Here is a 24,189-nt window from a genome sequence, read left to right on the forward strand (position 1 = left end):
TAGGACAGAGGCAGAGGCAGGATTCTTAAAGAGTTTGAGAGCAGCCTGGGCTATATAACAAGATCCTATTTCAAAACCAAGAATGAAAATAAAAAGTAAAACAGCAAGTTTTAGGGAGGATACAGAGATAGAGGAACTCTTATGCAAACTAAGATTTATTCTTATTTTTAAATTTTTGTTGTGTTGGGGGTCCATATGATTGCAGATGCCTGAGGAGGCCAGAAGAGGGCATCAGATCCCCTGGAGCACGAGTGGTCTGTTTCCCAATGGAAGTTCTGGGAATAAAACTCAGGCCCCCTGGAAGAGTAGGAGCTCTTAACTGCAGGACCATTTTTCCAGCCCAAGAGGATCTCTGTTTTATTTTATTTTTTGTTTTGTATTTTGAGACAGGGTTTCTCTGAATTGCTTTGGAGACTGTCTTGGAACTCACTCTGTAGACCAGGCTGACCTTGAACTCACAGAGCTCCACCTGCCTCTGCCTCCTAAGCGCTAGGATTAAAGGTGTGCGCCACCACCACCCAAGCAAAGAGGATCTTTTATACACTATTAATGGGAATATAAATTAGTACTGCCATTACAGAAATATGTTAGTTGCCCCAAAATTAAAAACAGAGCTCTCGTGAGATGACCCAATAACTCTTGAATGGTATATGTCCAAAAGACGTATCATCTCTAAATTCAAAGCCAACTTGGGTTAACATGAGACCCTATCTCAAAAAAGTAAAATAAACCAAAAAGGTACCTTTAAACATGATTTTTATCAATCACACTTTAAATGCTGAAAAACATAGCACTTTAAAAAGGAAATTACAGATTGTATACAGTAACACATGCTTGACTTTAATCCAAGCTCTTAGGAGGAAAAGGCAGGCAGATTACTATGAGTTTGAGGTTAAGACAGGTCTAGTGAGCTCCAGGCAAGCCAAAGCCACATAGGGAGACCCTGTCTCAAAAGAAAAATTTAAAAGAAATTTGCAAACAATATGGACAAACCTTAAAGACATTACATTAAAGTGAATTAAAATAGGCAAGTCACATAAGCACAAATATTGCATGACTCTGCATGTGCGAGGTTATAATTCAGATACACAGAAAAAATAGAATTGTGGTTGCAGGGAAGAAACACAGGACCATTATAATAACAGGCACAGAGTTCTAGGTATATGATATGAAAGTAATTCTAAAATTGACTTGTGATAACTATAATGATATGAACATACAATGCCACTGGAAAATGTACACTTTAAATCATTAAGGCGGTAATTTTTATGTCTATTTTACTACAACTTTTAAACTAAATCTGCCAATAGGGTTTTTCTGAGCTTAATTATATTTGTTTCTATTTTTAAAAACAGTTTATAAAGAAGGAAAAGATTAAGTCACATACTAGAAATTTTTCTTTACAAAGCAGTTATCTGATAATTTGTATCTAGCATAAAATCTTCCAAATACTAAAACAAACACAAGATGTACAAGGTGGGGTATGGTTAATGGTAGAGTACTTGTGCAGCATGCAAGAACACCCTAGCTCTGATGCTGAACATTGCAAACAAATGACTAAACAGCAGATCAGAACACTTTGACATGAATGGAAAATGAATGGATGAATAGGATCAAATCATTAGTTATTAGGAAACACATATCGAAACAATGAGATGCTACTGAATACCTCAGCTGGGGAGGAGCAGCGACCAGCCAAGAGCCAGAGGATGCACGACTGAGTCCTTCATGTCCTTATGGGAGGTGAATGGCGGTGCCACATTGGAAACGGTTTAGCAAAGACACATAGACAATGGAAACAGAATAGAGGATCCAGAAATAAACCCATGCACCTAATCTTTGACAAAGCTGTCAAAATATACATTGGAGAAAAGACAGCCTTTTCAAAATAGGGTACTGATGATAGCCTGTAGAAGAATGAAACAAGACCCACCTCTCTCACCCTGCAAAAACATCAATTCAAAATAGGTCAGAGACTTTAATGTTGGACCTGCCAACGTCTGCTCTGAAGCCAGGTGGGGGTGGCACATGCCTTTAATCCCAGCACTTGAAAGGCAAATGGATCTCTGTGAGCTCGAGGCCAGCCTGGTCTACAGAGCGAATTGCAGCCTATGTAGAGAAACCCTGCCTCAAAAAAACAAATGAAACAAATCTGCTTTGAGAGTCCATCTTACCTGAGTCAGAATGGCCATTATCAGGAAAACAAATGACAATAAACGCTTGTGAGAATGTGGGGAATCCTTGCTGATGGCATCATTAACTGGTGTAGCCACTATGGAAAGCAATGTGGAGACTCCTCGAAGAGCTAAAAATTCAACTATTGGGACCTGAGAGGCAGCTCCATAGTTACAAAGACGTGTTGCTGTTCCAAGGGAGCAGAGTTTGGTTCCTGGCAACTCTAACTCCAGCTCCAAGGAATCTGACGTTCCCTGACTTCCTCAGGCAGCCACACACATATGGCATTCACTCACACACATACTAAACCTTTAAAAAGTACAACTATCATACAAAACAGCTATACTAACTCTTGAATATATACCTGAAGGAATCCAATCAGCATAACACAGGGGTAGCTGCACATCCCTGTTCATTGCTATATTGTTTACAATAGACAAATTAAGGAACCAGCCTAGATGTTCATCAACAAGATGATATTGTGTGTGTTGTGTGTATCAAAAATAAAAACCAAAGAATTTTTGAAGTAAACTTAACATGTACATTAGAGCTCAAAAGATGGCTCAGCAGTTAAGAGTACTTTTGCAGAAGACTCAGGTTCAGTTCCCAGAACCCTCACAGTGGCTCACAACCAAGTGCCCATAATCCAGTTCCATGGAATCTGACTTCCTTTTCTGGCCTCTGTGGGCACCAAGTCATGCATATGGTATACAGATATACATGCAGGCAAAATAGTGTTTTTAATGAACAAACAAGTTAAGCAGTTTCTTAGAATGTTAAACATATGCTTACCATATATTCTAGCAATCCAAGTCCAGGTAGTAATGCCAAAGAAATGAAAACAGTCTCACTCAAGTTCTTATAGCAGCTTTATTCATAATTTTCTCCTCAACTGTAAAGAATGTCTTCCAACTTGAGATTGAATAAGCAGTAGTACATCCACACAATGGAGTATGAAATAGAAATCAGAACTATTGATATACCCAGTGATACTGATCTCAAATCTATAATTCACAGCAGGCTATTCTCAAAAGTTACATACTGTTCAATTCCACTTACAACTCTTTTCAAGAGACAAGGCAGAAAGTGTAAGCATAGGTCAGTGATTGCCATGGGTTAGGTCCAGAGAACTAGATTGCACATCACAGCAGGAGATGGTGGGGGATACTAATAGAATCTTTCTGTTCTTGTGTTCATGGTTACTCATCTTTATCCATTTACCAGGGATTATGCAACTATATTTTACTCGAATATACAATTTCAAAGTACAAAGCTAAAAGCCTAATGGCATAAAACAAGCCACTATGTGACTTAAAATGTCCATGTTAAGGAACAGGAAAAAGATCAGTGCTTGCTAGGATCTGAGGATAGGGACAGGGCTATATTACAAGGAGATATGGTAAGTTTGGGGAGAATATCACAAAAATTCTGTATACTTTTTTGCTGTTATTGTTTTGTTTGTTTTCCAAGACAGGGTTTCTCTGTGTAACAGTTCTGACTGTCTAGGAACTCACTCTGTAGACCAGGCTGGCCTCAAACTCAGAGATCCTCCTGCCTCTACCTCCTGAGTGCTGAGATTAAAGGCATGTGCCACCACTACCTGGCTAAAAATTTTGTATCATGATAATGGTGGCAGACCACCCCTGTTAATAAGTGTCCGAAGTTACGGAACTTAAAATTATAAAGGATGAAATTCACTGTAGAAAAATTACTTTTTAAGAATAAAGATCCAAGAAATTGCTTTAAGAATTAAGACCCAGCCAGGCATGAGGGCAAACTTCTGTAATCCCAGCATTGGGAAGCTATTCAGAAGGCTCAGGAGTTCAAGACTACCCTGGGTTACACACACACCCTTAAGATACATTAGGGTTAGAGTATTATTATTGTTTTGCTTTGAGACAGCCTCTTCCTCTGCAGTCCAGGCTGGACTCAGATTCACAGCCATCCTCCTGCCTCGGCATCCTGAGTGTGAGCCACTAACCTGGTTGGAGTCTGAAATTCTTATCATTCCATGATTATTTTAGTTCTATTCTATTTTGGCTAGATTGTGTTCCCAAGGATCTAGACGCTTTTATTTCTAGTACATTATTATCTACCAAAACTTCAATGACATCAGTGAATTAAGTTGAACATCATTTAAGAGACTTGAAAAGCATAGTTTTCATAAAATGCTGCCAGTTTTTAAAGATGCATTTAGAAGGATTGACAACAGAAAACACCACAGGGTAGGTGCCTGACCAGTGCTCCTGTGTTGAGAAGACGATACATTACAGAACAAAAGGCTAGCATATGATTTTAATTACACTTGTTTTAAACCATGTTGTTGTGAGCACACTCTGTCAACTTTCTGAACCCTACCCCTTCCTGGTAGGGATGGATATATTGAAGGCTGAAGGACATAAGCTGATTCTGAATTTTGTAGTTTGTGCTCAGTCAGTACCTAAATCTGTCTGAACATCCTGCAGCCAATGACTTTCAAACGTCCTATGATACATATACCCCATTCTAGAATCTTCAGCCCTCTTCCCTATCCCGACACTTCCAGAAATATAGAGGACTCACCACTGTGCTTCTCTACTCCTACGATACCCAGATGAAGGCCTACCTATTGAATTGGAAAGCCAAGAGCCTTAGGAATGTCCAGGCACTGAGGTCTTGTGGGGTGACAAAAACAAAGAGGATCACCTGTCCAGGGACAACCCCACCACCACTGCCACCAGATTTCTCAGCAGTGTATCCCTTAGAACATTCACCTGTCCAGGAGGTCAACCCTTATTAGCCTAAACCACAGAGTGGGACACAGGAATTAAGAGTACAGGGTACATTGCTAGCACATGGACTTGGCTTATTTGTATTTTTAACAATTACAATCTTATTTATTTACTTATTGGCTTGTCAGGACAGAGTTTCACTGTGTAGCCCTGGACCAGGTTGACCTAGAACTCAGAGATTTGCCCATCTCTGCTTCCTACGAGCTTAGATTAATGGCATGTGCCACCACTGCCTCAGCTCTACTCACTTGTTCTGGGTTGTTTTGCTGAGAAAGGTCTTGTCAGACAGTCCAGGCTGTCCTACAACTTGCAATCCTCCTAGCTCCAGTCTCTCGAGTGCCAGGATTATAGATGTGTAGCTACCATGCCAAGATACTGCTGGTATTTTATCTTGTAAATCACAGTGGGAGCTGGGAGTGCTGGCAAAAGCCTGTAATCCCACTACTCCAGAGGCTGAGTAAGCAGAACGGGATCCATAGCAAGAATCTTTCTCCAATGATAATGGATGATGGTGATGGTGATGATGATGATGGTGATGATGATAGAGCTTAGTAATAGAATGTTTGTCTAACATGTGTGAGGACCTATTAGGTTTAATCCTTGGCACCACAAAAACAAACAAAAAGTCATTTTCAAAGACAGTAAGAATTAAGTGGAGGGCACTGGGGTTTGGCAGCTCCAGACCTTTGAGACTCTGAACTAGTGACAATGGAGGGCATGGCATGGGAGGTGTTCTTCTACTATGTAGGTACATCAGGGAGAATCGAATGCCTTAGGAATCCCATCCCCATAGGAATCAGTGTTTGCAGTATGAGGGGAAGATCAGCTGATCAGTCACCAGCAGTGTCGTCGCAGTTGCCAGAGAGGTCAAGCATAGACATCATGGAATCAGACAGCTTATTGGCGAGTTTGTCTGTAGATGGAAAAATACAGGCAATATTTGAGTGGTTGGCTTGGCCAAAAGAAGGTCTGTCACAGTCAGCTTATCACTAGCTTGGCCTATACCAATCTTCCAACTGGCTCAGTTACTCATCTAATCATTCAACAAAACCGATGGGTCATTAAAACTGTCAATCAACCTCACAGGTACATCCATTCACTGTGAAGTGTTCACCCCAACATAGTTTCATCTCAGGGTTTCAGACTCACAGGATTCTAAGAATTTTTGTGTCTAAGTACCAAAACAGTAACTTCCTTCTACTGTGTGAACTTAGCACTCCTCCATTACCCCCAGCAGCCCCCAAACAAGCATCCACAGCAAGGAGCGCACAGTAGTATTGGCTTTGAGCCTGAATGCTCAGCACTCGCAGCTCTCGTCCTCCAGATACACTTGTTCCTCAGGGTTCTGAGACTTCTCTAGGAAGCCTCTGCTGATTGCCCTCTCCAAGCTGAGCTAAGCTCCCTCACAATGCTTGCTGTATGTGCCCTCAGAGTGATCATGAGACACTGTCAGTGTCTGTTTTGTCTCCCCTCTACTCCCTAACAAGACTTGGAATTCAAGGGCAATCCATCCGTGGATTCCCAGGACTCAGTGTAGAGCCAAAATAAGACAGTCATAAAATATGTTCAAGTTACAAAGAAAAGACATCACAAAGTCAATCAACCTTACTTACATTTCTATTTTGTTTTTTGTTTTGTTTATTTTTGTTTTGCTTTGAGACAGGGTTTCTATGTGTAACAGCTCTGACTGTCTTGGAACTCACTCTGTAGACCAGGCTGGTCTCGAACTCACTGTCTTTCAAGTGCTGGGATTAAAGGTGTGCACCACCACTGTCTGGATACCACAGATACCAATGAGTGAGCATACTTACCTTTATTAATTCACTGAAAAACTGTTTTGTCACTGCTCAGTATCCACAGGGGATAACAAACCCTCAGCTTTACTAAAAATGATGTAGTATCTTCACATAACCTGCACACATTCCCCTGTATGTAGAGATTTCTTCTATCCAATCCAATACAAATAATACGAAATGGCTGCTATACTGTGTTGCTCAAGAAACAGTGACAAGAAACATAGCCTGCACCTATTTTAACTTTAAAATTTTATTTAGCCAGGCATAGTGGCACAAGCCACTATCTGTAGCAGGGCTACTACAGATGGCAAATACAGATAATATATATATCCTGGAAACCTGAGTCAGGTGCACAAAGGATCACCATTTATACAAAGAGAATAAAGAAGAAATTCTTTTGTGCCCTGATGTGGAGATATTCCTAAGACATAGAATGGAGAAACTGTGAACCAAAAATTGTATGCTCAGTGAACAAGCATCGGTGTGGAAAAGAAAACACAGAATGGAAGACTTCTGCATACATCTCTCTTAAGGGCAAGAAATTACCCAGGCGGTGATGCTGCACGCCTTTGATCCCAGCACTCAGGAGGCAGAGGCAGATGGATCTCTGTGAGTTCGAAGTCAGCCTTGCATCCTCTGGGGTTTCGGATGCACTTCCTACAAATGATAATACGCATTCTACCTAACACCCAGAAAACACCCAAGAAATGTGGGACATGACACACGGCAATGTCAGTGGTCCTAAGAGTGTGAACAGCAGAAATCTGCTTTAATAAACCCTCCAGATGACATCATTGCAAGTTAGATTACTTTTTTTTTGAGATAGGGTTTCTCTATAGCTTTGGAGCTCGTCCTGGAACCCACTTTGTAAACCAGGCTGGCCTCAAAGTCAGAGATTTCCCTGTCCCTGCCTCCCAAGTGCTGGAATTAAAGGTGTAAACCACCACCACCCACCTGCAAGCTAGAATTTTGAGATCCACTTGCCAGTCTGTGAGTTTCCTAACCCCATCCCTCCAAGTATTCCATGAAGGCAAAAACATGTGGAGATGCATATCCAAGAAGACTCGAATCCTGGCCCCAGCCAGGCATTTTCAGAGCACAGGAATGTTCAGGTACCCTTACCTGAACGCTTCTGTGATTTTTTCTTATTTTTAAAGGCAGATGCCAAAGCCTGGCCTTGTTGAAGTGGGTCTGTCTCCAGGATCCTCTGCAACATTGGGCGGCGGTCCACTGAACTGGCATCCACTATGCGATTGTTTTGGGGGCAATGGTGGTCCACATTGCGTTTAGCCCAACCCATCTGTTGACGGTTTGGATTGGTACAATACCCAGTGTGGTTTCCAATCTGGGGAGAAAAAGAATAATGATGGGGTCTTGATCTCTAAACACTCCTACAGTGAAACCAAGAATAGGCTTGAGTTAGAAGGAATCTGCAGCCAGTTAGGGATGGCCCCACCATATCCTAAGTGGTGCTTAGTTAGCCTATGAAACTCAACTGTGCATCTGTCAAACAGGGACGAGCACTGGAGAGTTTGCAAGGTTTTTACAAGAATAATTTGAAAGCCGGGCATTGGTGGTGCACACCTTTAATCCCAGCACTCGGGAGGCAGAGGTAGGCGTATCTCTGTGAGTTTGAGGTCAGCCTGGTCTACAGAGCGAGTTCCAGGACAGCCTCCAAAACAATACAGAGAACCCCTGTCTGGAAACCCCCCCTCCAAAAAAAGAATAATTTGAACAAAGAAAGGAAGCAGCAGTAGCAGTCAAGAGGCTGAGGCAGGATTCCTATAAGCATAAGGTCAGTCTGGACTACATGCTTGAGTTGTAGGTTAGCTGGGTCACAAAGTAAAATTCAGTCTCACAAAACAAAAAAGTAGTTACTTCATTAGACAATTCATATTATAATGATCCCTTGTTGAAATAACCCTTCATGGCCTTACTCAGCTAGCACTTTTTCCAAGACAGACTTTCTCTGCATAGCTCTGGCTGTCCTGGAACTCACTGTGTAGACCAGGGTGGCCTTGAACTGACACAGATCTGCCTGCCTTTGCCTCCCGCATGCTGGGATTAAAGACATGTGCTACCATGACCCCGCTACAGCTAGCATTTTTAACACCTACTTCATGCCCAGCTATGTGGGGCAATCCTGGGAACAAAGAAATGAATCAGACTTGGTTCCACCTTCAGTAAGTAATCAGGCTAAACCTACCTCAGAGCATGATGTCTACGCATGGGGCAGGGTATCTATGTGGCAGGTACACGTGAGCAGTAAAAGCAAATTATTAACAGCGCATTTACTAAGTATATGTACCATGGACTAATCTAACATACGCACCTGCCTAAGGAAATATGTACTCATAACAAACATGATTCAGGCAACAATGGGCCACATATGTGATGGTGGCCTGCCATAAACATCTTCGTTTATGTAAGTACACTCTAGGATATTTGCACACTGAAGATCCTATCAAGGTAAGCATGGTAGCATACTCATAATCTCAGCACTCAGGCAGTAGAGGTAGGGAGAACAGGAGTTCAAAGCCAATCTCAGTGACATTGAGTTTAAAGGTAACTAGGCTCCATAAGACTGTCTGAACAACCCTAAAATACTGTACTCCTTAGAACATAGCCTCTCACTGTTAAGCAGCACTATGTGACTTTCTTAAATCCTTTTGTGTGCATTAACTAATTGAATTCCTGTAAGAATGAACAGGAAGTACATTTATTCCCTTAAATTAATTTCCCTACCTTATACTAGGGAAAAGGTTAAGACAGAGTGAGTTTAAGAAAAGCTACTAAGGTTAGTGACTGAGATGCCATCCATTCACTACACTGTATGCCTGTACAGTATTTCTTGGGAGTTGTGTAACAAGGTGGCTTGTTGAGAGCTCTGGATTGAGTCTGGAACTTGTAGCACAAAAATGGGGGACTACTGTGAGTTTCTAAGAATGTACTATGTCCAGGGGCTTATGGCTCAGTGGAAAATATTCCTTGGGAAGGTAGCCTTAAAAAGACAAGTTCATAGATTTTTTTTTCTTCAGGTAATGGGAAACTTCTAGTACTATGTGAAGATGGGGACAGTGTGATTCCTGCCATTGCACAAGTTCAGACCATACCTTCTACTACATATTGATTAAAGTGGACTTTCCTCCCTGGCTAACCTGAATACCTTTCTTTCTGAATGACTATTCTCATTAGCATGACAAGATATTTTGGTTAATAAATCCTTCCAGATATTCATCACCAAGATAAATAAAGGGCAGCTCTTAAAGTAATCCTGTGACACAATCCCTAAACAAATTTGTAAGTGAAGCAAGCACAGAACAATAGGAAAAGCATCCTCTATTTTAATGAAAATAGTTACTGGATGTAGCTCACTGGAAAAGGGCTTGTCTAGCATATATGCCTTTGCCCAGAAAATTCGGCCTTTAAGATGCAGCTTAACGGTTCCTTGGCCAACTAACTAGTAGTATGGTTTAGGGTCCTTAGATACAGGCTGTTGTCTTATTATCACCTGCCCCAATCACTCCTCCTATGTGTTTGAAATGAAAACTCTGGAAGAACAGAGATGGGTTGACTGGAAAAAAAGAACCTGGGGAGACACCCAGAGTCATATGATGCAGTGATGATCTTGTATAGCAAGCCATGGAAAAGTGTTTTAGCAGAGAAAGTGATGGGGTCAGACTAGACTATTAGGAACCACAGAATAGCCAGGCATGATGATACATGCCTATAATCTCAGCATTGGACAATTGGATGGCAGGAGGATCAGGTGTTCAAAGCCAGCCTTAGCTACATGAAAGCCCGTCACAAACAGCAATAAAAGAAACCATGAAGTAAGTATATCCAGGTAAGTTGAGGACTAGAAGTACACTCTAGGATTACAGGAATCACAGAGATGAGAAATTTTGACCAGGTCTCAAGAAATGAGGAATATCTAAGGGATTTGGCGACTAACAGTGTGTGGGAAAGCTGCTGCTTGAAAGAGCTCCTTAGACATGTCACTATCTGGCAAAGCACACACCAAGCCAAGCATCCACAAGTCCACGGGAAGTGTGTGAGCCACTACCCTAGGAGAGGTATGTAGAAGGAAGCAACAGCTTCCCAGAACCCTGTGCAGGAGACGCTGAATGAGGATGTGGAGAGGTACCTTATATACGGTGGTTTTATTTTCAATGGCATCTGCTATTTTCACCAGCGGAGAGTGGAGCCACTTGACGTCCATTTCTTGTGGGTCCATGTCATCCAACAGCTCATCAGATTCTCCCAAGGCCAAGCCTTTAACACAGACACCACTGTTAGGATCCTGGCTTGCACTTGCTGCCAGCCCTCTGATCAGGCCTCAGCAGAAAGGACGTGAGCGGGGTGGGGAGTAAGGTCTTTTCTGCTGAGAGGCTACATAGCAAAGATTTTAAAAGCAGGAATACTAATCTAGGTGGGGCATGCCTGTATTCCCATCACTTGGGAGGGTAAAACAGGAGGATCAGGAGTTCAAGGCCAGCCTGGGCTATATATCGAGACCTTGTCTCAAAATAAAAACAAAACAAAAGCATGAATATTATAGGACAATCGCCTGCTGGGAGTTAACCTTAAAGCTTCAGCTCCCCCAGGTGAGAAAATGGAATTTCACAACTCTTATTCGTAGGGTTAAGGTAAAATCCATCAGAGGGCACCTACTATACTCTGGCTCAAACGTGAAGAGGAGCCATGAAGATTCCCTTCCTAGGAACAGGTCTCTCTCTTCCCCTTCCCCTCCCCCCAGCCTGTCCCCTGCCTGGAACTGACCCCCACCAAAACCCTCATACATGCCTGAGGCTTTTGTCACACTACCTTCTTATGGCTTCTACCGATTTACCCCACCTACTTTCCTGAATGCCCTAATCCCTACTCACTCTTCAAGGCCCAACACTAGGACCAACTCTTCCAGGTGTTTTTGGTTTGGTTTGGTTTGGTTTTTCAGGACAGAGTTTCAGAGTTTGGAGGTTGTCTTGGAACTCTCTGTAGACTGGACTCGAAATCAGAGATCCTCCTGCCTCTGCCTCCCAAGTGCTGGGATTAAAGGCGTGTGCTACCAACGCCGTGTCCTCCCAATGCTTTTTAGCCCTAACCTCTTCCCCACCCTCATCTCAACCCCCTACAGTGATGACACTCTTCTTGCCTTTACAAATCCAGCCAGGGTCAAGCCTCTTCATTAGAATATGAGTTCAAATTCCTCTCAACTGCCCACTTGACAGAATCAGAAATTAAAGTTCAGCAAGAGGGCTGACTTGCTAGAAGCCATATACATGGAATAAACTAGAAAGTAGGCAAGTCTTCTTGTCCTCATTTGTAATCGAGGACTTTAGAGGACCCAGAGAAGGAAGTGACTGGCCTTCAAGAGAAACAGAAACAAGACTTTAGGGCAAACAGAGCTTTCTCAACGGTTCCCAAGAATACGGCCAGAGAGCCCTGGGCAGAGTACAGGAAGAAGTAGGAACCACAGGTCAGGGCTGCAAATAGTGTCTAAGAGCAGAAACCTACTCACCAGTTTGGAAAGTCACACCTCCATATACCCCAGAGAGGATCTACCAAGCATGATTTACTATACACCAGGCTCTACAGAAAGTCACACCACCTCAGTATACCCCAGAGAGTATCTATCTACAGAGCATGATTTACTATACACCAGGCTCTACAGAAAGTCACACCTCCATATACCCCAGAGAGGATCTATCTACAGAGCATGATTTACTATACACCAGGCTCTACTGCTCTATACCTTTTACTTCTTTTTGGGTGCTGAGGGGCAAACCAGGGTCTTATGAATGCTAAGCATGAGCTGTACCACTGACCTATACCCTTGGTCCTCTTTTACAAATTAAGTAAATTTACTCAATATCCTAATGGTGTGGGTGCTACTGTTCTTATTTCACTGACACAAAGTGAAATGAACAGCCCTGTTCAGTATCATACAGCTAATGATGAACAAAACTACATTCAAATTGACAGCCATACTTCTAACCACCTCCCTACCCTAAGGGATTTAAGACAACAGAACAGGAAAGCTATCGCCAAAGCCAGTGTTGCCTACCATTGTCTATGTGTCCTTGGAACTCACTTAAAGGCATGTTCTACCACACCCAGCAAATACAATGTTTAACTCAGATATCTCACCAGTCAATAGAGATAAGAAAATCTAAGAATGCTGAGAAGATCCTAGGGCAGTCAGGTATAGTGGAATATATCAGTACTCAGGAAACTGATGGGACAGAATTACCTAAAGTTCAAAGCCAGCCTAGGCTATACAGTGAGCACCGCATCAGTCAAGGCTATATAGTAAAATCCTACCTAAAAAAGCCTACGGCAACAGGAAGAAGGGGGATAGGGAGAAGGACCATGGTCCTTTGATTTGGTTGGGATTATGGAAACATACAGAACCAAGAAAGAATTTCTGAGCCTTTAATCTAGCAATCATGAAGGAGGTAGAAATGGTCAGATCTCCAGGTTCATGGCCAGCCTGGTATACATAATGAGTTACAGGCTAGCCAAGGGATACATAGTAAGACCCTGTCTCAAAAACACCCCCACACACACAGACACACACCACACAAAGTGCTTTTTAAAGAAATACTTAAATCCAAAAGAAAGAAATGGAGTCTCATTTCCAAAGAACCTAAAGGAGTACCAGCTAGTCTGGCAATCTACCAAATGTTCACCACCACTACCTTCTCATGGCCCAAACCAGAATTCTCTACCTTGCAGGACATCGAATAAAATGTATTACCAATCCCCAAGTAGGCCCCATAAAGGAGGGCTCAAATGTGTGATCTGACATCAGGTCTGGACTCTATTAGAACAAAACCAGTTGCCCCACCCATCCACGCTTACATTCCATGGTGTCTTCGTTGGCCTGTTCAGTATCTTCAATATCAAAGACCTCAGTCATCTCCTTAACAATCTCAGCACTGAGATGCGTGGGTAGAGTGTGAGTAGGTGGTGGTGGTATATAGAAGCTGATCTTCCCACTGAATTGGGAGAAAAAGGGAGGTCAGTGGTGATGTCACTGAGAATAACCTATCAAAGGAGGATGTAGGACAAGAAAATCCAGACAATGGCTTTCCGAACAACGTGTTCAACTTCTCAATAACCACTAGGTATAGAGTACTGAGAAAGACATGACTAGTTCTTCAGCTGTCCCCTACGTTGGGACTCAGGAAGTCAGGCTGTCCCGCTGTATTCAATGAACACTTCCTCTTACTCAACTCCTTCCTCACCTCACCCAGTCAGCCAGGACAGCTTTGGCAGCCTGCTCTCGACTATATGCACCTCCCTTCTTCTTCTTTCCCAAACGGCGGGCCACTGCAGTCAAAAAGCCCTCGGTAGTCTGGAATCCAGAGACACCATAATAGTTGGAAACCTAACAAAATGAAGGAGAAAAGTCATGAGAACAATGAAGGACTTTTGTAGTAATGGAACAGGGCATCCACTGCGGACTCTGCTCTATACCTCCTCCAGGTTGCAGCGCTGAAGGATGGTCTCCACCGGGGTCACAGGGTCTGCCAGCTTCTGCACATGGATGCAATTACGCAGGATGGTGCCCACCTCTGAATTGGGTCCTGGGACAATGCCTGGAGCATCCAGCAGTCTGATGAACTTGTCTAAGTAAACCTCCTGCATGAATCTGGAGAGAGGAAAACAAGGCCCAGCTGCACCTGATATCTAGTCACAAATGTTGGGTCTGGAGAGGTTGGAAGGAGGTAAAAGAACAGAGGGAAAGGTGTATCTTAGGTGAAGTGGAAAGATGTAGGACGGGGGTGGGGGACCTGAGGTGCTGTAAACCCAGTCTCTTTCACTGGGGTCTTAGCTACAGGATCTCACGCAAGTTTCTGACTCTCTGGGTATCAGTTGCTTCATCTATGGGACAGAGCTATTTGTAGTTGTTATGAAGGACCCAACAGCCCACATCTGGGAGGGGCCAGGTAAATGTGCGCTATTAGTAGAATTCCTAAACCCAGGGCATGAATGAGAGGATGGTCCACAGTTAGCAAAGGGCAGGGGCTGAAGGCACGGGAGCTTTGATGGAATGGTAATGTCAAGGGTGTGTGAAGCAGGGAAGAGGGCAGCTCTTACTTTGTGATACCAGGAACAGCTCCCACACTACACGCACGGCTGCGCTTCAGGCTGTTGATCAGACTGCTCTTCCCCACATTGGGAAGGCCTGCAAAGAGGGGCACAATACTCACGCAAGTGCTCACAGGAATCCAGGACACCCTGATTAAGAAAGGGCCAGGCAGAGGCAGTAACCATGTCACGGACAAACCAAAGGTAGAGCCTGGCCTCCTGGCTGCCCACCCCAGGCCCCAGCCAGGCCTCTGCAGAGTCTTTCTAGGTCTCTCCTCCTTTTGTCATCGTTCTCAGCATACAGGGCCCTCTCCAAATATGCAGTCCTCCCACCACAACCAGCCTGGAGAGCAGCTCCATTTAAGGCCTCACAGGGGTCAAGGGTGGAATGGACCTGTTCTGACATGGAATGCCCCCGGGGAGAAGGGACTACTCTCCAGATGCCCCTCTCTCCCCAGCTGTCTGTGCCTATGGAGTCTCTGTATGTGAGCACCTGTGCACCACTCTCAGCCTGGGGCTGTCTTTGTGAGCTTCTCTCTCCCTGGATGTCATTTTTACCATCCTCTATGTGCACTAAAGTTTAACTGGTGAGTACTGCTCTCACGTGTGTGCCTGGGAAGCTCTGTGGTACTCAGCTGGAAGTCTATACACCCGTGTGACTCTGGGTCATTTTTATTTCAAATGTAACTGCTTTTCCCTTTCACTGGATCTCACTGAATTGCTCTCACAGCGCTATGTCCATGCATCTACAAAGCTCTTTCTCATTCTGGACGCTATCATTTCCGATTTTCTCCACCCCACCAATTCCACTTCTGACAACATGGTTACTATGTTCCTTCTCTCTGCAATTTGTCTACAGAAATGTGCCCATTCATGTTTCACTGTGGCCTTGGTTTTTCTTTGTGTGCCTCCATAACTGTGTCTTTAATTCTCTATACAAACATTTTGTCTCATCACAGGCATGTCTGCTTGTTTCCCCAGGATTTTAGGTTACAGTGTATCCTATGTTCCTGTGGCTTTATTTGCTCTGGGGAAAGAGATAGCATGGGTGTGGAAGAGCTCAGTCTGCACATTTTGCCCGAGCCTGTCTGCCTGTAGATGTGTCCCTTCCAGGCTTGTACGTGACTCCATGCATAGGAATTTACACGTTCCTGAGGATCTGTGTGTGCAGGCCTATGTTCCTCTGTGTCTACATTCCTCTAATGTTCTTTTTTGGATACCCATATCTACACAAGTACACATCCCAAATGTCTGTTCTTTATCATCCCTTCTACATGCCCCTGTACACACTGTACCTGTTTCCTGTTATTTTTAACACCGGGGACTGAACCCAGGGTCTCACATATACTAGGAAAGCCTTCCACCACTGAGCAACACTCTAAGCTTCTTTTATTTTTTTATGAATCAAGGTCTCACTAAGTTACCTAAGTAAGGCTGGCCTTGAACTCAAACTTTCCCACTTTGAAAGCAGCTAGCATTACAAGTCTGGGTCACCAGGTCTGGTCACGTAATTATTTTTAATGTCCCTTTATTTCTTTGCGGTCACAGATCCTTCACTCTCTTATGACAGTCACTTAAATTTGTCTTTCTCATTACCCATAAACGTTGTAGTCTGGCCTCCCTGGTTTATGTCTTGCTGTCTATTCAAGTATGTGCAGTATAGCTACACACTCTCTGTCTAGTTCTCTTCAGTATGTCAGGCTGAGACACTTTCCCTTCTTGGTGATCTTTACCTGCCTCTCAATTTCCCTCTCCCCCTTTCATCCCCTTCTACAGCACTCTGGGCTTCAGAAAGACCCACCTCAGCCCCGCTTTGTTTCCTTTTGTGGCTCTCGGGGTTGTCATCTGTAAGAGGTGGGTGAACCACACTTCCTTCCCATAGCTCTGACAGCCTCTAGTGTTTGGCATCACATTTGGTTTTAATGGTGGTGAATCTGAACATGCCTTCCCATGCCCACTAGCCAAACTGCAAATTGCAGAACCACTCCTGAAGTCCTATCTTCCCCTCAAAACAAAACAAAATTCCAAACCCCTTCCTTCCCTACCCAAGAAAGGATCCTTCCTGCCCTATGCTTTTTTGCACGGCCTTACCTACAACACCCACACGAATGTGGGTACGCACTTCCCCTAGGCGGCAATAGTTCCCCAGGACCCTCATGAGGTTTTCAGCTCCAAAGCAAGCTTTGCTTTTTTGCAACAGAGTCTGAGAAGCCTGGTCCACCGACACTTTACACCGAGTCTGAAAATGAGGTGTATTACAAAATGGGAGAGATTGTAAGGTCAAATTTCCAACCCACAGTGGAATATTCAGAACCGCCCTGAGTTTACTGATCTCATAGGCTTCTCACAGTAACTACATCCCAGTTCTGCCTTGTTTCCAATTGTTGTGGCTTTTTTTGTTTGGTTTTTGAGACAGGGTTTCTCTGTGTAATAGCCCTGGATGTCCTGGAACTCACTCTGTAGACCAGGCTGGCCTCAAACTCACAGAGATCCTCCTGCTTCTGCTTCCCAAGTACCGGGATTAAGTTGTTGTGCTTTTATGTCTATAATTTTCTCTGTTCCTTCTCCTGCCTCCCACAGCAGAAACATGAAGACAACCCAGCGAGAGGCAAGCTGAGTTTCATTTCTAGCTCTCTCACTCACAGGACTATGAAGAAAAGCCTATCTCCCTTTCCAGGGTCTCAGTGTCTCATGTGCATGAAAGGGAAGCCTGACCTCTCCACCTGTGCAGAGGGTACCTGGCCCAAAGCTGATTGCTCATGCAGGACAAGGCCATCCCAACCTTCCTACTTTTATTTTTGATGTGGGGGGAGCCACAAAATTTTAAGTAAAACATAGTATGTTGGCAAGAGTGTAGGGAAAGAGGTCCCCTTCACACATCCAGTTATCCAAGTGGGAGGAGGATTACTTGTCATAGCTATTATAAAGGATAATTAGTCTGTGTCTAAGAAAATATCGAAAGCATAAGGCTTATGTATGACCCAGGCACACAATTGCTCAGTACTTAGCCCACAACATTTGTCTACATGCCAAGGAGATAAGTGTAAGTAGATTAACATAAACACTGCTTAAATAATAAAAACTGGAAAATAGGGACTCAGAAGTAGTGTCTACATAGGCAAGATGCTCTGGGTTCCATTCTCAGCACTGTAAAAAAGAATAGTGCAAAACTGAAAAAACCTATCCCCAATAACCAATTTACCTCCCCCAAAACAACTAACGTTACTGCCATACTTCAGTATTTTATAGGTATTCTATATTGATATCAATAGGAAGTATTATGCCTTCTTTGGGTTTCTTTTTAAACATTTATTTATTTACTAAAGTCGTGGTGGTGGCACATGCATTTAATACCAGCACTCAGCATACGAAGGCAAGAGGATCTCTGAGTTTGAGGCCAGCCTGGTCTACAGAGTGAATTCCAGGACAGTTATATACCTGTCTTGAAAAAAAAACACAAAAAAGCTTCATTTATTTTATGTGTATAAGTGTTTTGTTTGTATGTATGTCTGTGTACCATATCTGGAGAGGTCAGAGGAACTGGAGTTACAGATGGCTGTGAGCCACCATGTAGATGCTGTGTACTGAACCTGGGTCCTCTGGAAGCAGATGCTCTTAACCACTAAGCTCCCATGCCTTGTTTTAAAGAGGGGGAAATGAACAGTATTTTAAAGAACTAACAAGTAGTTAACTCTATTTCCCAGATCGCCTATAGACAATATATATTATTGTATCCTCACAGCCAGAAAAAGCATGCTTTCTGAAAAGCAATAACATAGGAAGAAGTAAAGGAAAATAAAAAACAACAAGTTACCCACTAGAGAAAACACCTCAAAGTGAAAAGCCCAATCCAATTGTAACACTTGCAACCTTGACCCCAAACTTCAATGAAAGAGGCTAGATACTCCTACTCCAGGCTTACCAAGTTTTTGACCTGATGCTGGGTGCTGGCCTTGAAAGCCACAGTTGGCAGCTCATTGCGAAGGTAATCTAGCCACTTTTCCACAATCTCCTTGGGAACCAGGTCTGGAAAAACAGAAACAGATGGGACTTGTACGAACATTACTTCTGTAGCTTCCCCTAAGCCACACACCCATGTCTAGGCCTACCTCCTACTAACAGATCTCTCCTCTTGCCCTAACTGTCCCTGCATGGTCCCCAGGATAGAGTTACAGAGAACAATCTGATCCACAGGACCAGTTGGCCCTCTCTGAGAAGGCTTACCCTATTGAAGAAAATATGTAAAGAAGTAGTTTTGCCCCAGACATCCCCCCCTTCCATGTCAACGTGCCCAAATACCTTATTCCCTTTCCTAATCATTCTAGGCTGGACTAAGTGTCAAGAAACAACATCACCAAGAATAGCTACAATCTGTCAAGAGCTGATTTGTACCAAGCTCTTCATTAATTCTCACAGTAAAGTTGGGAGACTGAGATGGTCATGCCCCTATTTACTGTTGGAGAAATAGAAGTTGTCATGAGCAACATGACCTATCTGATATCAAGAAGAAAATACCAAAGTACAATAAGACTAACACCTCAGTCTTGTGCTCTCTCTTGTCCAAATCTTTGTGTTCCAATTTGTGGGGAGAGGTCTCCAAGAATGACCAGCCATACAACTGGCTCAAAATTGCAAGGAAAGTGAGCTGAAAGGCAAAAAGGCTCATACTCTACCCCGAACCATGCTACATTCTGCATGTTTCTGTGTGTATACCAGACAATATTTCTGGTTTTGGGAATTTGAACAAGAATTCCTATCAATGGCTATTATGAGTGCCGTTGATAGGTCTCAGTGCGTAATCTGAGCTAGTCTAAGCTTAACCTGTTCCCTGCCTTACCCAATCCTTCCAAAACCTACCAATCTTATTCAAGACCAAGACCAGCTTCTTGTTGCCTTCTGCCCGAAGGACAGTCTCCTCCATCTGGAAACAGCGGCAGCCCAATGGGTCTCTAGCATCCAGGACTTCTAGAATCACATCAGAGTACTCTACCACCTGTAGAACAGAAAATACAAAGGAAGAATGCTGAGAACAGGCTGGATAGTAGTCTGTTTCAGTCAGCAATAAACAGAAATGAAGAAATGAAAATACACTGGGGTCTTCACCAAAGGGCTTTAAGAAATGGATACCTGTTACGTATCTCAAGTCTATAATCCCAACAGTTATGAAGATGAGACAAGGGGACTGCAAGTAGTTCAAGGCTGGCTTGGGATACACAGTTAATTCTAGGTTAGCCTAGACTAGACCTTTTCTAAAAACAAAGATAAAGGAAGAAATGAATCCTCCTACCTTACGGAACTCCTTGTAATAGGCCTTCCGTGTGGCCTCATCATCCAACTGAGGAAACATATTCAATTCCTGCAAAACTTCCTCCTAAAGGAGGAGAAAAAAACAAGAGTAATAGTTTAGGGGGGAAAGGGGCAAGCAGATGCAAAAAGGGAAGGAAAAGAAAGAAGAGGAGATAAGGAAGGAGGGAAGATACACCAGCACCAACAAGGCTTTTGAAAACCACAGGAAGAGCCGGGCGTTGGTGGCACACACTTTTAATCCCAGCACTTGGGAGTTCGAGGCCAGCCTGGTTTACAGAGCCAGTTCCAGGACAGAGAAACCCTGTCTCAGAAAAAAAGAAAACCACAGGAAACTGGAGAATACATGTGAGTCCCAGACTATCTAAAAGTAGTATTGAATGGGCCAACTGACTCCATAAAGGTGTTCAGTGACCTACATACATTCTCTCTCTCTCTCTCTCTCTCTCTCTCTCTCTCTCTCTCTCTCTCTCTCTCTCTCTCTCTCTCTCTCTCTCTCTCTCTCTCTCTCTCTCAGTCACACACACACACACACACACACACTGTAATAATGAATAAACTTTAATTTTCTTTAAAGTAGCACTTCCGACAACCAAAAATGCTGGAAAACTAAACAATAGTAGACAGATGCATGGAATCTGTGTGTATTCCTATGTGTGTGTGTGCATTTGAGCACCAGTCAAAGGCCTGCTTGGTCACAAGTGTGTGTGAAAAGCAGGCTAAAAGAGGAAGTTGTGAAACAAATCATCTCCGAGGCAAATGGGACCAGGAAACAAAGCCCTTACTGGAAGTCAGCAAGGGCATCGGAGCTCAAGTGCACAGTGTTTCTGAGACAACAAATGCCACAAAGGGAAAATGACATCCACAAGGAAGGTGAGATGCTCTGCATCCCCCCCTGTCTCTTGGTCTTCCCTTCATAGGCTCCCTCCTGCCACAATCCCCAGTCATACCTGTCCCCGTCCCTAGTCCCACTGCCACTCCATGTTTAGACTCAAGCTTGGGACAGGCATTCGCCAAAGACATGCGGTCACGGGCATGCTGCAAAACAGCCCCCCTTTCTCCCTAACTTTACCTATCTCTCCCAATTGTTTTCCTTCCCTGTACTCATCCCTTTCCTCTGTTGACCTTATACTATCTCTTTCTTTTCCTCTCTTTCTTTCCTTGAGACAAGGTCTCACTATAACCATTTCTTCCCTTACAACAAAACAGCAAGCCACTCCAATACCACCCAGCAGCAAGGGCTTCTCTCTTACCTTGTGTTCAAACTCCTCCTGGCGTTTCAGGACATCCTGACAATAGCTCTCAATGGTCCTGTGTCTTTGTCTCTCTTGCTCCCGGGCAACCTGCTGCTTCTCCCTCATCTCCTCAACCTAACAAGCAAACACACACTGTGACTGGAGCTGAGGAGGTCTGCTGTCCGCAGGAGTGAAGGAGTGGGGATACAGGAAAAGGACAGTTGGGGAACAAGATACTTGAGAAGAAAAAGACAGATAAAGAAGCTAAGGGAAGGAAGGAACGTGGCAGAGAAAAACCGAAAGAAAAGCTGGGTATAGTGGCACACAATTGTAAATCCAGCAACTTGACAGGTGGAGGCAGGAGAATTGCCATCAGGTCAAGGCCAGCCGGGACCACACAGTGAACTCTAGGCCACCAGGTCAGCCAGAGCTAGATAGCCGGACCCCGTATCAATCAAGTCAGTCTCAATAAATAAAAAAGGGGGACTAGCATGGTGGCTCCATGGGTAAAAAGGCTTGCCGTACAAGTCTAAAAAAGTGAGTCCAACCCCTGGAATCTATGGTGGAAGGAGAGACCTGATTGCCAAAAAGTTGTCCTCTGACCTCTACATATCCACCGTGGTGGTGGGAGGGGGCAGGCCTGCACTTGAGCCCCTCCCCCACCACCACAAATAACAAAAGAAAACAATTATGCTTTTTAAATTACTAAAAATTGCAAAGAATAAATAAAGAAAAATAAAAAAGATACCTGGGAAGCAGAGGGAGAAGCATCCCAAAAGGTGAATACTTAAGCCTAAATGAGGACAAGGTCATAGGATGTACCGAGCAGAAGTGAATGCCACACGGGCGCACACCTGCAGCCCAGCTACTCAGGCATTAAGGAGGAAGAATTTCATAAGCCCAAGCATTCAAGACCAGCCTGGGCAACAAAGCAAGACCTGCCTCAAGCAAGCAACAAAACGGGGGGGGGAAGCAACAAGAAACTGCAAAGGTCTAGTCACAGAGGAGGGAGACATCCAAGAATGGGAGGTGACAAAGCCAAAATGGGAGTGCTTTAAGGAAGTATGGTCACACATGTGACACTGGGGTGCAGAGGAGAGGCCAGCAGCAGAGTTTTAGTGGAGCACTGGGAACATTAGGCAGAAGACAGCAAAGAACTGAGCGGGCAGAAGGTGAGCAGATAGAAAACTTAAACCAGGATTGATGCATCCTGCCTCGCTCCCCCAACCACAAAGAGCATCAGGAAGCCCAACACTTACTTACGCACATCAGACATGCAAACCAGGCCATCACTCCCCAAAGGCAAAAGGCTCACCCTTTTCTTCTTTAATTCAGCCTCCCGACTGGCATGATCATTGCCGTGAACAAACTGGGGAGCAGACGATGGTCTGGATGCTACTTTCTTCCCATTCTGCCTTGTAGGCTGGTTACCCAGCAAGAAGAGAAAAAGGAAGCACAGTCAACAAATCCATAGAAAATACCTCACATTCAGAGATGCAGGGGAATATAGTCTGGGTGAGGGTTCTGCCCAGAAATCTGTTTGTCTAGCAAGGGCAAGACCCTTCTCCACTAGCCAGGGAGGGCCTGACAGGAAAGTAGTGTGGACAGGGGTAGCCAGGATGGATTCCCAAGGCCAAAGGGAACCCTTTCCTGACAAATATCATCCAAAGTGAGGTCTTAGGACCCATAGCACCAAGACCTGAGAACTTGTCAAAAATACAAATTTGGAGCCAGGCACTGGTGGCTCACGCCTTTAATCCCAGCACTCGGGAGGCAGAGGCAGGCGGATCACTGTGAGTTCGAGGCCAGGCTGGACCGACAGCCTCCAAAACAATACAGAGAGACCCTGTCTCGTAAAACAAAAAATAAAAAATAAAAACCAATACAAATTTGGGGGCTGAGGATGTGTGGCTCAGTGGTAGAGCCTGGTATGCTCAAGGACCTGAATTTCATACCAAAAATACACAGGGATGACAATCCCTAACAAGTAACCTGAGCACAAAGCAGTACTTAACTTTTGGAAGGAACTTCATGTATGCAGGCAACTGCTGCAGTCATGAGGTGTGGGAAAAAAGCACCTCATTGGGTGTGTTCATCCCAGTGAGGTGCTTTGCCAGAATCACCCAATAACTTTTGACCTAACCCCAATAATGCACATACCTCACCTGAAGGCAAGGCCCACTTACCTTCTTACAGCCTTTGGAACCTTTACCTGGTTTTTTGTTTTCTGCAAAAAGAAAGAGAGGAGAAACAAGAGCTATCACCCACCTACCCAATGTTTGTTAAGCTTTCTTGAATCAGAAGGCCAAGTCAACTAAGAAATTTAGAAGCCTCGGAAGCCATGTCTATTTAGATTCAACAGACGTCAGAGACAGTGCCAGGAGGAAGTAACTAGGCATAATACTTGGAGAATTAGTCAGTAAACTCCATAAATTACTAATGAATGTATACGGAGTAACCCGAATGAGTGTTTGTTACTCCCTCTCCTCACCACTCCCCATATCCTGCTTAGGACACCTGTGAGGCACCTCTGGGAATATCTCTAGGGGTGTTTGCAGAAAGGCTGAGATGTGGGCAGTATCATCCCAGGGACTAGAGTTCCACACTGAATCAAAGGGGAAAAGGCAGAGGCCAGTTGAGCACCAGCATTCATCTCTCTCTGCTTCCTAATCATGGTTGCGATGTAACCACTGCCTCCCCTCCATGACTTCCCTGCCACAATGGAATGCAACCCCTCAAATAATGAGTCAGAATTAACCCTTCATTAAGGGCATTGGAGACAACCACATGGATAGGCTGGAAGACCAAGGG

At 44.0% G+C, this 24,189-nt stretch overlaps 1 protein-coding gene across 1 annotated transcript in view; it reads right to left on the bottom strand.

Annotated features, from left to right (window-relative positions):
- Positions 1–3,026: 3,026 nt before the first annotated feature.
- Positions 3,027–24,189, bottom strand: part of Gnl3l (G protein nucleolar 3 like) — a 29,306-nt gene continuing 8,143 nt past the window's right edge. Inside the window, exons 3-16 of the mRNA XM_005087841.4 lie at positions 23,565–23,605; positions 22,694–22,801; positions 21,397–21,513; positions 20,127–20,210; positions 19,697–19,832; positions 18,762–18,865; positions 16,931–17,078; positions 14,849–14,936; positions 14,225–14,399; positions 13,993–14,135; positions 13,607–13,743; positions 10,890–11,017; positions 7,865–8,087; positions 3,027–5,859 (exon numbers count right to left, since the gene is read on the bottom strand). Of these exons, the coding sequence (XP_005087898.1) occupies positions 5,777–5,859; positions 7,865–8,087; positions 10,890–11,017; positions 13,607–13,743; positions 13,993–14,135; positions 14,225–14,399; positions 14,849–14,936; positions 16,931–17,078; positions 18,762–18,865; positions 19,697–19,832; positions 20,127–20,210; positions 21,397–21,513; positions 22,694–22,801; positions 23,565–23,605 (1,715 nt within the window). The 3' untranslated portion in view covers positions 3,027–5,776. The remainder of the gene's footprint in view (positions 5,860–7,864; positions 8,088–10,889; positions 11,018–13,606; positions 13,744–13,992; positions 14,136–14,224; positions 14,400–14,848; positions 14,937–16,930; positions 17,079–18,761; positions 18,866–19,696; positions 19,833–20,126; positions 20,211–21,396; positions 21,514–22,693; positions 22,802–23,564; positions 23,606–24,189) is intronic.

Source organism: Mesocricetus auratus, unplaced genomic scaffold, assembly GCF_017639785.1.
Source record: "Mesocricetus auratus isolate SY011 unplaced genomic scaffold, BCM_Maur_2.0 Super-Scaffold_100003, whole genome shotgun sequence".
NCBI lineage: Eukaryota > Metazoa > Chordata > Mammalia > Rodentia > Cricetidae > Mesocricetus > Mesocricetus auratus.